Genomic DNA, 14,832 nt, shown 5'->3' on the forward strand with positions numbered 1-14,832 from the left:
CTTTCTTTCCACATCTTCTGAGGCTCAGAAGTGGGACCCCTAGGGAAACCTTTGTAAGTTCCTCCACAATCCCTCTGGGGCTGTGTCACTTGCATTTTACTTATTTGTTTATTTATAGTCTTGGGGCTTGAACTCAAGGCCTGGGCACTGTCACTGAGTTTTCCCAAAGCTAGTACACTACCACTTGAGCCATAGCACCACTTCTGGATTTTTCTGTATATGTGGCACCGAGGAATCAAACCCAGGGCTTCATGCATGCTAGGTAAGCACTCTACCACGAAGCCATAGTTCCAGCCATCACCTGCGTTCTAGAGCATACAATATTTATGGCTTTCAAGAGAAAGGATGGCAGCTAATATTCTCTTATATAAGATGATCAGCACAATCTCACCTGACGTATTAGTGGGACCGCAAAGTTTCTCTATTTCGAAAAGAGACTCCATAGTTATTTTTGTTTTCCCTTGTTTAACAGATAGGCATTGATCCAGGAAATTAACATTTCCAAAGACACCAAGTTCCACTCATAATCATAACTACTGGCTGGTTTCACATGACATGAGTAAAACACCACTTCTTTCACTCAGTTTAAATCAGCATGAGGTAAAAAATGTGGTATGGTTCTGTTAAAGGCACTAAATTCATGTGTCATGCAGATAATGTTTCAAAAGAAAAGGGGACCTGATCAAATGGATTTATTTGTTTATTTTACAACAGTCAAGAATCTTTTGCTACATGGGTAGATAGTGGTGGACCTTTACTGAATTCTAACAGTGACTCACCCCCATTTTATTAACAAGTTAAAGCCAAGCAAACGATGAATCAATGCCCTCAAAGCAGGAAACGATACCAAGGACCACTTAAAAAAAGATAATAAAAATCATAGAAGGTGATAAGCCTATTTCCGTTAAGAAAACTGCTGGAGTTTTCACTGGGGGATTTCCCAGACAAAGAGGCAACGGTTTATAAACCCAAAGTGGAAGGTAAGCACAATTCCCCTGCGTGGTTTTATCCCAGTCACTAGTTGCAAACACAGAGTAAAGGAGGCTGTTTGGTGTCACTCACTTCTCCAACCCCGGATCGGAAGAGATAACCTACCTTGCTCACAGTTGTCAAGTCCAGCTGTGCTTGCACAGCATTAGGGCAAGTGGGAAGACTAGCAATGATGCAAGATGCAAAAATCTGAAAGTGCCAGTGTCTACTTCATCCTCCCCTCACCTACACAAAGTGCTATCAACTCCTCTTCATCTATGATTATTAGACACTACCATTTAACAACATCCTCAGCTTCAGATCCAGAATACTTCAGCAGTGCCCTCTCTTTTATATATGGGCACACTTCATGCCGTGTAATATGCTAGATGTGTTGTATCTGCTGTGATTGGTTTAATCCTAATTTCTCATAAGATACGAGGTAAATCTCAAAGCATGCTAACAGATATCACAGCACCTATATAAAATTCCTGCCCCTGAAATGTTTGCAATGGATCTTTTGGGAGAAAACAGTCAGATAAATCCAAAGCATGAAATACTGGGCAAAATAAATGTCTGGAGTTCTTCAAAAAGTTAATGTCCTACTAGACAACCATAACAACAATGATGGAGATGAAGATAAAAAGCTGAAGCACTCATTAGCATCAGGCACTAAAAAAACTTAGGATTAATGCATTGTGTGGTCCTTATTAGAGTCCTAAATCACAAAAAGGAAAGAAAATATAACATTCCCACTACAGAAGACATTATTTACAAGACAGGAACTTTGAATATTGATTGACTTTAAGATAATGTTAAATATCCTGAATGTGATTCTTTTTTTGTTTTATGTTTTTACACTTTTTAAAAATTGTATTTTATTGTCAGGGTAACATATAGAGAGATTACAGTTATATTCATTAGGTAGTGGGTACATTACTTCTTGACCATTGAACTTTGATACTTTGTACTTCTCTAGAAGTACATTTTTATAGTTATATTTTTATTAATAATTTTTATTATGATTAATAGAAGGGTTACATTATATTCACCAGATAGAAGGTGCATAACTTCACAAACATTGATACCCTTTCTCATGACATGGTCCCCATTTCCCTCCCATCCTCCCCCCGCTTATCTTGATTTCCCCCTTCCCTATCCAATTTCAAATATCCAGTTAATAAGCACATATAAAATATATCAGATAACAAGGTGAAAATTTGTAATAATATGAGATAACCGTGATTCTTATACTGAATCTACATAGAACAGCCTTCCAGAATCTACTAAAGTAATAAGGATAAAGGTCAATGACTGGTTTTTAAATGATTTTTAAATAACACGCAAACAATACATCATATCTCCTGTGCTACAGAGAAAATAAGATGGGAGGAGAGAGACAGGGTAACAGAGAGAGAGACAAAGATAGAGAGACAGAGACAGAGCCAGCGAGAAAAAGAGAGAGACAGAGAGAGACATAGAGGAGCAAAATATTAACAATGAATATGAAAGCAGTGCATGTGCATAGAGTATTGTTGAACCATTCTTGAAATTTTAAGGAGTCAAATATATATGCTTTATATATAGTCAGTTTGAAAAATATAAAAATTATAAAAGTAAGAAATGAATAAAATGTCAAAAAGAACAAGTACATATATTCTCAGCAACAGGAATAGCTAAAGTGAAGGCACAGCTAAATAATTACCAATGTGCCAGCAGAGCTGGGATGCAAACATCAGATAAATTGGTTGAACATGATTATTATTTTTCAGTCTGATAATGGCTGCCATTGTTCTTTTCCCTACATTATTTCAAGGTATGTGTACAAGAGTGAGACACAATGATTACTTGATTACTTTCTTCTGAAATTCTTGTTAAGGTTGTTATAACTACTGATAGGTGAAATGATAAAGGGGTGAGGATTTTGATCTTGTTTGAGCTCCACTACCTTATAGGGTTATGATTTTCAGCCAAGTAGACTGGAATGAGAGGATTATTTAAAAAAACAACAACGCATGACTAAGATAAGTTCATTTTAAACCTAACTAGAAAATATATGAAGTGCTCAAAAGCAAAAGCTCACCTCAACTTACAAAAATACATTAGATGGCTGGAAGGATAGATTTCCCTTCTTCAGTGTCTGTGAACTTAATAGATAGCTACATCTGCACTGCTGCGCTGACAGATAATGTGAGAAGAGGCTAAATGAGTTGTCTAAGCTTTGCCCTGTACACAGGGAAGTTAAAATAAGTTTGATCTGACACATATTTCTAATTGCCCATCAGATATACCTGCATAGATCTCCCATAATAACCTAAAATTCAAACTCCTTGTGTCAGCTTTTTTCTTCTCCTTGCCACCAAACAGCCTTTTTATTTCTCCCTTCCATACTACTGCATTCTGCTATTTTCTATTTCTAAGCATGGCATAAATTTCTATCTTGGGATCTCAAGGGTAAAACTCAGGAATAAATTTGGCCCCTCTTCCTCACTTCTTATCTATAATAGCAATTTTGTTTTCAAAATACAGGTCATTCTCCCTATTGCTTTGCCTTACTTGAAGTTATCTTGCTCACAACCATTCTCACAACTTCACCCTTGTTTTCCTGTCTCTTATTCCAAAGATGCTACCATCTTGTCCCTTGATTCTCTATAATGTCAGTGTGATTTTATCAGACTGAGGAAATGTTCCTTAACATAAATTATGTGATTCCAGCTGGGTGCTGGTGGCTCACACCTACTCAGGAGGCTGAGATCTGAGGATTGTGGTTTAAAGTCAGTCCATGAGACTCTTATCTCCAATTATACACCCAAAAAGATACAAGTGAAGCTGTGGCTCAAATGGTAAAGCAGTAGCCTTAAACACACAAAAAAAGTGCCCAGGCCCTGAGTTCAAGCCTAGGATCTGCACACGTACACACGCACACACGCACACACACACACACAGTAATTCTACAGGAGCCAAACCATTTCTTTGTTATCTTATTAGCAGTATATACTTTGGATGTCACCATTCTGAGTGACTGGGACTCCTCTGTTTAATGTATATCCTTTCATCTCTCCCTCCTATCTTGCCTTTGATTCTCCTTATTGTCTGGGATGTCATTCCTGATTTGTCCATATGGAGAAGCCTGAATCTTCTCTCAGTGACTCTTCTACTCACCAAGTAGATTCCTATTTTCATTTATGGTCTACATATTAGAGATAAGTATACCTGATATCAGAGAGAAATATAAGTAGCCCCTCCCCTCAGGACCTCTGGAACCAGTGGTGAACTCAGAAGTAAAAACATTATGATAAAGAAATAATTGTTTAAAAATTCCCCCTAGAAGCCCTTTTATGAAGGAGATAACTAATATAAAGTTTTCACTGAATTAACCCTTTTCTGGCCATCCATTTAAAAATCTTGTACCTTCTTACACTTTGCTCCAAAACTACTATAAATAAGAATCTTAAGGTTATCCCAAAGACCCATGTATTAAAGGCTTCCTTCCCAGCCTGTTGGCAGATATTACAATCCTAGTCCTTTCTTATCTCTCCTTCTTTCTATCAGCCATGAGGTCCAAAGGCCTTCTTTGCCATATTCTTCCTCTGTACCATCATGAACCATACAAGCCCATGACAGCAGGGCCCAATGATTATGAACTCAAACCTCTGAAACCATGAGCCAAAAGAAACATTTTTTCCCTCCTAGATTGACCATCTCAAGTATTTCATCCAAGTATCTGGAAATTGCCTGACACACATTTATGCTGCTTCTCTATGGTACTCTGTACTATCTGCTCAGGTACTATGTAGTGCTCCAGTACTACCTAGTATTCGGGTACTATCTGCTTCCCTTTGGGAAGCATCTCAACATGTGCCATGTTTCACTTGAAAATTGAGTCCTGAAAACAAACTGGGCAATAAGGGAGAGAGACAGCAATATTCAGATGCACTTTTCCAGCACCTGACACTTCAGTTGGCTCCTACCAATACCATTTTATTTGTTTTCCCAAGGGGAAAAAAAAAAGAACACACACACACACACACACACACACACACATACATACACACACACACCTCAGATAATGAGAGAGTTGGTTCATGTGCTTTGTGTATGTTACTTTTAAAATGTCACCTCTGGGTACCTCAACCCACCAACAGATTATTAATAAAATTCAGCAACTGTCAGAGCTTGTCTCCATGGAGGGAGGAGGTTTGGCGACAACACCTATTATGAGAGTGAGACAGATGGCCTTACCTTTCTGCGCCCGAGTCCACAGCTGTGAGTGGAGGTAACTGGGAAGAGGAGGGGTTGTGAGGGCTCCCCTGTACATTATGTCCTGGAGAAGGGTGACTGACAGGATGTGGGGGTGGCGCGGTCCCAGCAGCTGTTCCACTTCGGCTTGAATGATTGCTGGAGAAAATGGGAGCTGAAATCAAGGGAGAAGAAAAATGAGACTTGGGCCCCCAAGGAAGCTTACATTTCTAAATACCAAGTCTGACAGCCAGCATAGTATAGAAGCTTGATTCTCTCCCCAGCCCCCACCTTGGGGTGGATTGAAAAGCGCTCCCCTCTTTTATTTCTGTGGTAGACTAGGGCCCTCCTGACTCTTGTGTCTGGCCTGCCATCTCAAAGAGTTTTCACACTCAGCTCACTCCAAGATGGTGCCCAGATGCCAAGATCAGTCAACGTCAGCTAGCTGCATGTATGCAGAGGTACAGTGTTCACTCGTTATTGCTCATGGAGGACTAGAATCAGGGGAGAGACTACTCAGACAGCTGACTGGGAAGGCCATAGAATAGGTCTTCTGTCTCTTCTGACTGAGGTAAGGAATCCTGAGCTTGAGGTCTGGGCTGTGTGCTGCCACGTCAGTATCATGAAACACAGCTACCACCAGGCTTGCTCCTGCTAGGACAAGATTCCACACCCTTTCCACCAAGAGTCTAACTGACCCAGGCCTTTTCCTGATGGTACGATCAATAGACCTATCTTCATTCAAAAGAAGTCCTCACCTAAGACCACGTGGGCCTCATGTTCTGCCTGCCTGTTATGATACAGATAGGGAGGTAGAACCCTGTTCACAAGGGCAGCCTTGCCTGTGAAGACCAAATGTGACCTCACACTCGTATATGTGCCTGTTTGGATCAGTTAATTGGTGCAATGTCACAGAAGAACCTGGGGCTTGTCACTTCCCGAGTTTCTGAGAGAGGGCTGCAGGGTCTGGGACCTACTCAGCAGACATCTCATTAGGCTGCAATCACGCCACGTCATTCCGTGGACTCTCTTTAACTTCCTTCTCCTGGAAAAAGCCCTGCTCACCTCTATAGCTATCTCTGTTCTTTTTGAACTTAACCCTACTCACATCAAAGAAGAAATGTAATTGTTTTAAATAAAAGAAATCAGGTTCAGGATTAAGAAAGAGAACTCATGTCATCAAAAAGAGTTGAGGGTTGAAAAGTTCAGAGAGTGGTATTTTTAGACCAATACCACCTTTTTACAATCTCTCCAGGAGAGAATTAAGACCCCAAATGACCCAGTCGCTTAACAACTTGATCCAATGGAACAGAAGTTCAAGTACTGAAAGGAACATCTGAAGAGACAGAATTGCCATCTTCCCGCTCAAACAGCTGGTGACAAGGGTGTGATGTGACTTGAAGGGTTTATTTCTGGTAAATCAGTATTGTTTCAGGTTAACGCCTGTCCTCAGATCCTCCACAGCCTTCCATGTCCTAAAGCGATAGTAAGGTGGGGAAGTGCTTGCTTGTCTTCCTGTAAAGGTAATATGGACCTTCTATGGTATGCATCGGCTTCCATAATAATTGTGTTTGCAAACTCACTGGAGTCACATTATGAATCACAACCCTCATTTATACTCTGCTAGCTCAGGGAACCACAATTCTGCTTGGATTCCAAATAATAATTTTACCCAGGGGAGAAAGCTGTTTGGATTGACGGTGGCAACAGTTTCAATATTGGTGTTTGTCAGCATGGAGCTTGGTGTTTTTCATATACTATTCCAAAAACTAATGGAATAATAAGAGGTCACAGAGACACTGTGAAAAATTAGTTTTTTTTTTTCAGCTTTAGAGCTTTTTGAGCTTTTCAGCTTGCTCCCTTATTTATTCAGTTGGAGTTGTTGAAGGCACCCATCACTTATTCTCCCTGGAGGTGGCTTTGTATGTATGTGTTTGTGTTTTTCACAAGGAAAACATTGCCCTTGCTATTTACAACTCAGTGGGCAATAGGGAAACTTGGTGTACACACTCTACGCTCCACTCTAGCGTTTAACAGAAAATGGAGAGCTTCCCAGAGATCAAGAATAGCTAATTTAATGGCAGCTGGCATTAAGTTAAATGGCATCTGACAAGGAAATCAGCTGGAAGGTTTGGTATTTTCAGTCACTAAAGTTATGACTAAGCATCCCTCCTTCATCCATCCCAGTACATCTCAGTAATGGGCATGAATTCTACCAAACTACCAGAATTTACTTGTGCAGAATACTGAACAGTGTTCAAAGCACTTTAATACAACCCCATAATATACTAATCATTAAAATGCAGACAAACCAGGCATCTCACCACACCTCAAGTGGCTTATGACAATTTCTATGACTTAATTTTTGTTCTTATTTTAATACGTTCCCTCTTGTGTCCTAATTACTTCTTAATTTTATGGTTTTGTTCATGGGGCTTGAACTCAGGGCCTGCATGTTATCTCTGAGCTCTTTTGCTCAAGGCTAGATCATTACTACTTTAAGCCACAGTGCCACTTTTGGTTTTCTTGTGTTTAATTGGAGATAAGTCTCAAGGACCTTCCTGCACAGGCTGGCTTTGAACCTTGATCCTCAGATCTCCGCCTCCTGAATAGTCTGGATTATAGGTTTGAGCCACCAATGCCCAGATCTTTTTTTTTTCCCCCTTAGTGTTTTCCTTTGATGATGGAGATTGAACCCAGGTTCTTAAGCATATTGAACAAGCACCCTATTGAGGAGTTACATCCTCAACCCTTTCTCATTCTTCTCTTAGATGACAATTTTCCCACAATTATTTATGGCATATTGCTATGTACAGACATTGACCTAGGACTTAGGTTAGACTAGGAAACAAGCCATCTCTGTTAGATTCTGTCTAACGGAATCAATTCAGATTTGCTTGTTGAGTCAATAAAGGCAAATACAATCTAAATGCCGATGGAAACCATCTTGACTCTGGAAGAGTAGAACTGGAACAGAAACAAATGTTTATCCATCATTTTCTACTCCCCATTTATCAGGGGTTGCCCCAGGGAAAGGCTAATTTAGACTTCCAAGCAGGCACAAGTCCCAGATTGTAAAAGTGTCCCCATAGAAGGCCAATCCCAAGACACCAGAAAGCCTTAGGACAGAAAGATTGAGGTGCCTTGCATGGTGAGTTGAGAGAAGGACCTGGAAGTCAGTGCCTGGTGCAACTGGCTGCCACAAGATATAAGTGGAGTGGAGTAAGAAAGAACATGCAGAGTATCTGGAATTTCTTTTCCAACTATGTGTAAGATCGAATGCATGTCCACAGCCCTTCCATCTACTAGCACTACAGCTGAATAATGGCACTTGAATTAGGCAGTAGTCCTCTTGTAGGTACCCTATGATAATTTTTTAAAAAGAAAGGGCTTTACGGTTTGATTCAGGGTCTGCATTTGGAAAGTATACTACATAATTTCATAAAGGTAGTATGTAAGAAACCACCTTCCTGTGAAAGAAAAACACAAGAGGGCATGTGACCTGCCTCTGTTATATAATAAACGGAATGGAAAGTATAGGAATGTCTTACTGGCAAGATTGCAACTTCTCGTACAAGTGTCTAGCACAATGTCTATGCAGAGAACTTTGGAAGAGGAGTCCACACAGTGTCAGCTGTGGATATCATCAGTGAGCGAAATAAGGACTAGAAATTTGAGAGGAGCAATAAGGGAACCAACTTTCTGATACCGAATGTCTATCTCACACGTGCTTCCTATAAAGTGCGCAATCCTCTGGAATCAGTCAGTTCTGGTTTCAGGAGGTTTTCACTGCCTCTATCAGAAACTCCTATTTCTCAAAAATTGGGATTGTGGCACAGAGAACTGTGACTTTTGGAACATCTGACCTCATTATGTTATAAACCCCGGATGCATTCTTAAATGACCACAATCAAAGCATTATTTCACTCATTTGATACAACATTCCAGCATCTAGTCAATACCAGGCATGGGCTAATCTCCTTTCCTTGCTTTAAGCTTGAAAAAAATCTGCTAAATTCTCACAGCCCTGGCTGCTACAACACATGCTTAGTGACAAATGTTTGGGTTTTGTCAAGTGATTTTTAACCTCAGGAAGAAAACCCTCCAGGTTAGAGGGAAATTGTAAGATCATTCACAAAAGGAAAATTTTCCTTCCGCATTCAAAATGATTTTCTTCCACCATCGTAGCCAATGGAGCATGCCACGTGGCCTATCGATCAAAGTGAAAAGGAAGAGAACAGATTCCCTGCAGAATACAGGGCAATATTAACCAAAGTGTTGTGATCAAATCAACCAGTACATACCGGCTGGCCCTGGGGGCAGCCTTCATTGTCAGTGTCACCTCTTGGGTCAGTGCTGCGTTCAAAGCTGGATGACAGCTTTTAACTGATCTTCCAGACGTGGTTTGATGACTGGCAGCTGGAACAACTGATTAGGCATGGCTGAGGAACATATTGGAAATCCTTATTGCTTTTGTGATTAAGAAATAGTGGGCTCCCTGAGGAAATAAAAGCCTGGTCTTACAATGAATACATGAACTGTGTTTGTAGTGGAGGACCAGGAACTTGTTTCCATGTTGCTTCAGACTCTTTTTCTCCAGGGACTGGCTTCCTGCAACAGCCCCACACCTTGTCTGTGTTAGAGGCAAATGGAAGGGGGTTTGTGAGCTTTGTAACATTTACAAGTCAGCATCTATGTGGCTCTCAGATACAATCTCCTAGGCTATCAGGACCAGGAGATTGTAAAGCTGGCACCTTTAACTAACTCAGTTAATTAGGGGTAACAGGCATCTCTCTCTTGCTCCTGCCCTTTATGGTGTCCACATAGAAAGCATGAATCATTATTTCTAATGAATGTGGACAAGTCAGCTGTGGGGATGCTTTAGCCATGCAAATGGGGGAAGGTAATAAGTAATATTCCCAAATAAAACCTTGGGGCCATCCCATGGCAGGTTGCCATAAGCATTGCGTTGTGACTGGGCTTTCTTCACTTCAGAGGGCAGGTGTCAAGACTTCCCTGCCATTCTGAGGTATATTAAAAAACAACCAATATGCTTTTTCTTCAGAACTGGGTAGGCAGCTAGAGCTCTGCTTTTTCAGCTTGAATCCTGTGGTGACTGAAAGGAATCATCTGAGTATGGTGTATATTATGACTCAGTAAGTCTCGAGGCTGGAGAACGTAGAGATATTTGTATCAAACTTTATTCTAACAGACTGCTTGCAATGTTCCCAGGACTTCATAAACATTTCTACAGTTTACTGCACAGGTACTTGGGGCCTGTTCTGGTTCCTAGGGTAGGTCTAACAGTAGGTAGGTATATAATGAAACTAGGATGAAAGTCAAGAAGCCAGGGCTCAGATTGCATACCCTTAAATCACCACCCTAGGGTGACTCTTAAATACAGTGTTGGGTTCAAAATAAGGCCTAAGAGGTGGATGGTGTGCATTCCATCTTGAGCATTCCATCTTTAAAGGCTGCTTGGAGCTAAGAAGCCACAGGCAGCTTTACCTTTGCCAGTGAGAATACCAAAAGTATACCCTAGTGTCTGTTTCTTCCTCCTACTGGAAAAGCACTTAAGCACTGATAAGAGAAATGTTCCAGCTGTGAAATTTAATTCAGGTAAGAAATTAACTGAATTATTCCATTTGGAAAACAAACAGCTGGTAGAAAATGTGCTGTTTCCCAAATAAAGATTTCAGATGCTTGTCAGAATATATTGATCTAGTGGTAGGAAAAGAATAAAGACTCGCAGGGTTATTTGGGAGAAATCAGCTATCTGCATTCTTTATCATAAAAAAGCACGATAGTCTGGACCAAAAGGTTTCCTCCTGTCAATAATTCACCAAGAGGACATTTATGGAGCAGCTCTGAAGTCACTGAGCTGTTTTTGGTTCTGTGTGGTGGTTACTTATGGCTTGCTGAAAAGCACATCCCTTTTATCGAGGGACTGGGAACTCACTTATAATGGAGTGCCAAAGTAATTCTGAGATCCTGAGAAATGACATTATTCATTCAGTGTCTGGTACTTGGGAGAAAGTCTAGACTGACCATTCATCTATCTTTCGGAGAGTATTTCCAGGGGTAATTTCGAGGGGTAAGCTAATTAAGGAAAGCAAGGTAAATTGGCTTTCACAGGGACATTAATAAAAATTAGAGGGCTCATGTAAAGAATGAACTCAATCTCCTCTTTGTCTTTCTTCTCCCCAGGAGAAACTGGGACCTGGTGTGTTCAAGGAACAGTTGAAGTATGATGGAAATTTTGGCTCTTTTGTTCTTACCAGATTGGAGTCTGAATGGTTAGCAGTAGAACCAAGGGCACACACTGTGAATTTGAAGTTTAGCCTCAGTAATCACTAACAAGGCGTTTCTGGACAAGTCATCTATCCCTCAGAGTCTGAGTTTCTTCATCTTAAATAGGAATGATACTATGTGTTATTATTCTATCACAGAACTGTGAGGAGAATGACAAAATATATAAAACCTACTTGAGGCAGTTTATAAACTATAAATCTTATTGTTGCTATTATTCAGGCATTTAAATGATATTTACAAAAGGATAAATCTCCAAGAAAGTATGGCCTCCTATCTAAATTACAAGTGGAAAATTCATCCAAAGTGGTCTAGAGTTCTTTTAAAATGCAGAAGGGTTTATATATCGTATTCAATTAGCTTTGTTATGATTTAAAATTTTTATAGAAAGAGCTCTAAAGTGTTTGGGGACCTACCAAAAATATTCCTAGGGTTAAATTGTTGTACTTTATTTTGAAGGAGTAATACACATCTCTAAGATACAATCCATAATGTGTTTTAGTTTAAAAGATAACAAGGCATTTTCATGCACGACTACACTTAGTTAAGGAGTAAAAATGGGCTGTTACGAAGTGTCAACACAATTGTCCTTCTGGAAGTTTAGTTTCTTTTAAGTTTTTTTTTTAAAATATTTTCTTCACTTCTTTTTGTTTGTCCTTCCTGGAGTATATAAAGATCCACCCTTGGTTAATTTTCAAAGTTCAAAGACTTTTCCTTCAGACTTTCTGACTTCACAGCATTGGGGGTGATTCAGGCTTGGGTAACATCTCTTAGCTTTTTCACTCATGATTGGTACACTGACCACTTGAGCCACAAATCCACTTTCAGCTCTACAGTGGTTAGCTGCAGATAAGAATCTCACAGACTTTTCTGTCTGGGCTAGTTTGAACTGTGATCCTCAGATCTCAGCCTCCTGAGTAGCTAGAATTTCAGATATGAGCCACCAGCGACCAGCTTGCCTAAGCACAATTTTATTTCCTATTATTCAGTAGGAAATACTCTCTTGACAGGAGTCCAAGAACCAGAGTTTTCTAGCAAGGAAAGTGCCTAATCAAGGTCACTTTGAAAAAAAAGTCTGTTGTTTTTTTTAATAGTGAAGTTAACTGAAAAATGGGAGAGACATCTTGGGTAACCCTCATCCTCTTTTGAGTAAAAGTGTCTCTTCAGCCCTTCTTTCCTAATGCCAGGGCCTTCTTCCTTCTCCTGTTTCTCTATCTGGAATGAAGGGCCTCGTTCCACAGCCCACCTGTATGAGGAAAAAGCAGCTTCTTATGGGTCTGTACATTCATTCCTGTAATCTTTCCCTTCTCCTGGCCGCGTGAATAATTTTAACATTGCCAATCACTAAAAATCTATTCTTTCTGCCTGCCCCCCTTTTTTTGCTTCCTGCTTTCCAGTGTGGGAAATGATTACCTAGCAGCCCTGATAAGAAGATAATGAAACAATCCCTTCTCCTGCCGATCAGGTGGCTGTCAGACTAAAATGACACCACTGCTACACGCTTGACATGCTACCCTAAGCTAATTGATGGTAGACAATGCAACTGTCTCCCAAGCACTAAGACAAAGGGAACACAATCCAGTCACTTGATGGGAGAGCTACCTGGCAACGAATAAACAAATATGTTAGGGAGATGTTGTAATAAGGTAAGCCAAGGCAAAACTCTGAAGGACGTGCCTATTAATGTTGAGCTTATGAGTGCTGCTGTTCACCAGGGAACAGAAATAAATAAGGTAAAATGAGAATTTATTGATGATTGGACAGTTACATGAATATTCCAAGTTCACTTACAAATAGATATTCTCCCATGAGCTCCAGACTTCTATGTAGGCTGCCCAATTACATTTCCACACCAAACTGATGGATTTATAGCCAAGAAAGAAGTTATTAGTGTTCGGAAAAGGATGCATGCTTACATGCCTTTCTGGAATACACTGTGATCCAGCTAGGAGACAGTGGCTGATCTCATCCATGTAAATGCCAAAGGTTGATATTAAACATTTGGAAATAACAGGTGTAATTAACTTCATACTCAGGAAAGATCCTGCTCCATCTGTATTTCAGCTCAAAGGTATTCTGTAACAAGCAGAACAGCATCATTATCTCAGCTTCTCTCTAACCAACAATTCATGCAGCTTGCTTGGAGTTTTCAGACACCATATAACATATCAAATCTCAAGCCTTGTTACCTTAGCTTTCTTATTTCTGACTTCCATTTCTGCTTCCTGTTTGTTAGACAGAGTCAGCTAAAGAAGGTGAACAAGAGTATGAACCACGCAGGCTTTCCTGTAAAACTCTCTAGTTCCTCCTGGTCTCAAACTCTTCTTTCCTTAGTTACCTATCTCCTACCTGGGCCATGTTGGACACACACAGACATACCAAATATGTTCTTTCCTCTCAGAGCTGTTGAGTGATTCACACACTCATCTTTCCATGACTTCTGAAAGCACTTCATGGTCAAGGATTCTTGGGAATTGATTTACAGTATACTCAGCTAATCCCATTTTTTTTTTGCCAGTCCTGGGCTTGAGCTCAGGGCCTGAGCACTGTCCTTGGACTTTCTCAAGGCTAGAGCTCTACCACTTGAGCCTCAGCACCACTTCCGGCTTTTTTCTATGTATGTGGTACCGAGGAATCGAACCCGGGTCTTCATGCATGCTAGGCAAGCACTTTAACCACTAGGCCAAACTCCCGGCCCAGCTAATCCCATTTTTAACCAAATCCAATTTAGTTTGTGTGAGGGCACACACATGTGAGTATGTGAGTGAGTGTGTGTGTGTGTGTGTGTGTGTGTGTGTGTGTGTGTGTGTGTGTGTGCCAGTAATGGGGCTTGAACTTAGGATGTAGGTACTATCACTTAGCTTTTTTGTCCAAGGCTGGTGTTCTGCCACAATGAAACACAGTTCCACTTCTGGATTTTACTTTTTTTTTAGTGGATAAATGTAGATAAATGACATGGACTTTCACAGTCTACCTGGCTTTGAACCACGATCCTCAGATCTCAGCCTCCTTAGTTTCCAGGATTACAGGCATCATCAATCATGACCTAGCTTCAAATCCAATTACTTAATTTTGTATTATCTTATGTAACTGTACAGCGGGGTTTCAACTCAGCATTTCAGTTTGTGAGTTCACTCCCTCTTCCTTTCTTCACTCTTCTACCTGTTTCCTTTACCTCACTTCCCTCTCCCCAGCAACACATGTTCCAGTTTCCTGGTATTCATTTTGTTATACCACTGGATTCCTCTCTTGAATATATCATACTTTAGTTTACTTGTTTGCATATGTATGCATATAGCTTTGGTATATATGTTT

At 40.3% G+C, this 14,832-nt stretch overlaps 1 protein-coding gene across 1 annotated transcript in view; it reads right to left on the reverse strand.

Annotated features, from left to right (window-relative positions):
- The window catches only part of Glis3 (GLIS family zinc finger 3), a 427,346-nt gene that overhangs the window by 39,287 nt on the left and 373,227 nt on the right, over positions 1–14,832 (reverse strand). The window contains exon 8 of the mRNA XM_090329717.1: positions 5,212–5,383. Within this exon, the coding sequence (XP_090185843.1) occupies positions 5,212–5,383 (172 nt within the window). The remainder of the gene's footprint in view (positions 1–5,211; positions 5,384–14,832) is intronic.

Source organism: Megascapheus bottae, chromosome 3 (genome assembly GCF_031878675.1).
Source record: "Megascapheus bottae isolate mThoBot1 chromosome 3, mThoBot2.hap1, whole genome shotgun sequence".
Taxonomy (NCBI): Eukaryota; Metazoa; Chordata; class Mammalia; order Rodentia; family Geomyidae; genus Megascapheus; species Megascapheus bottae.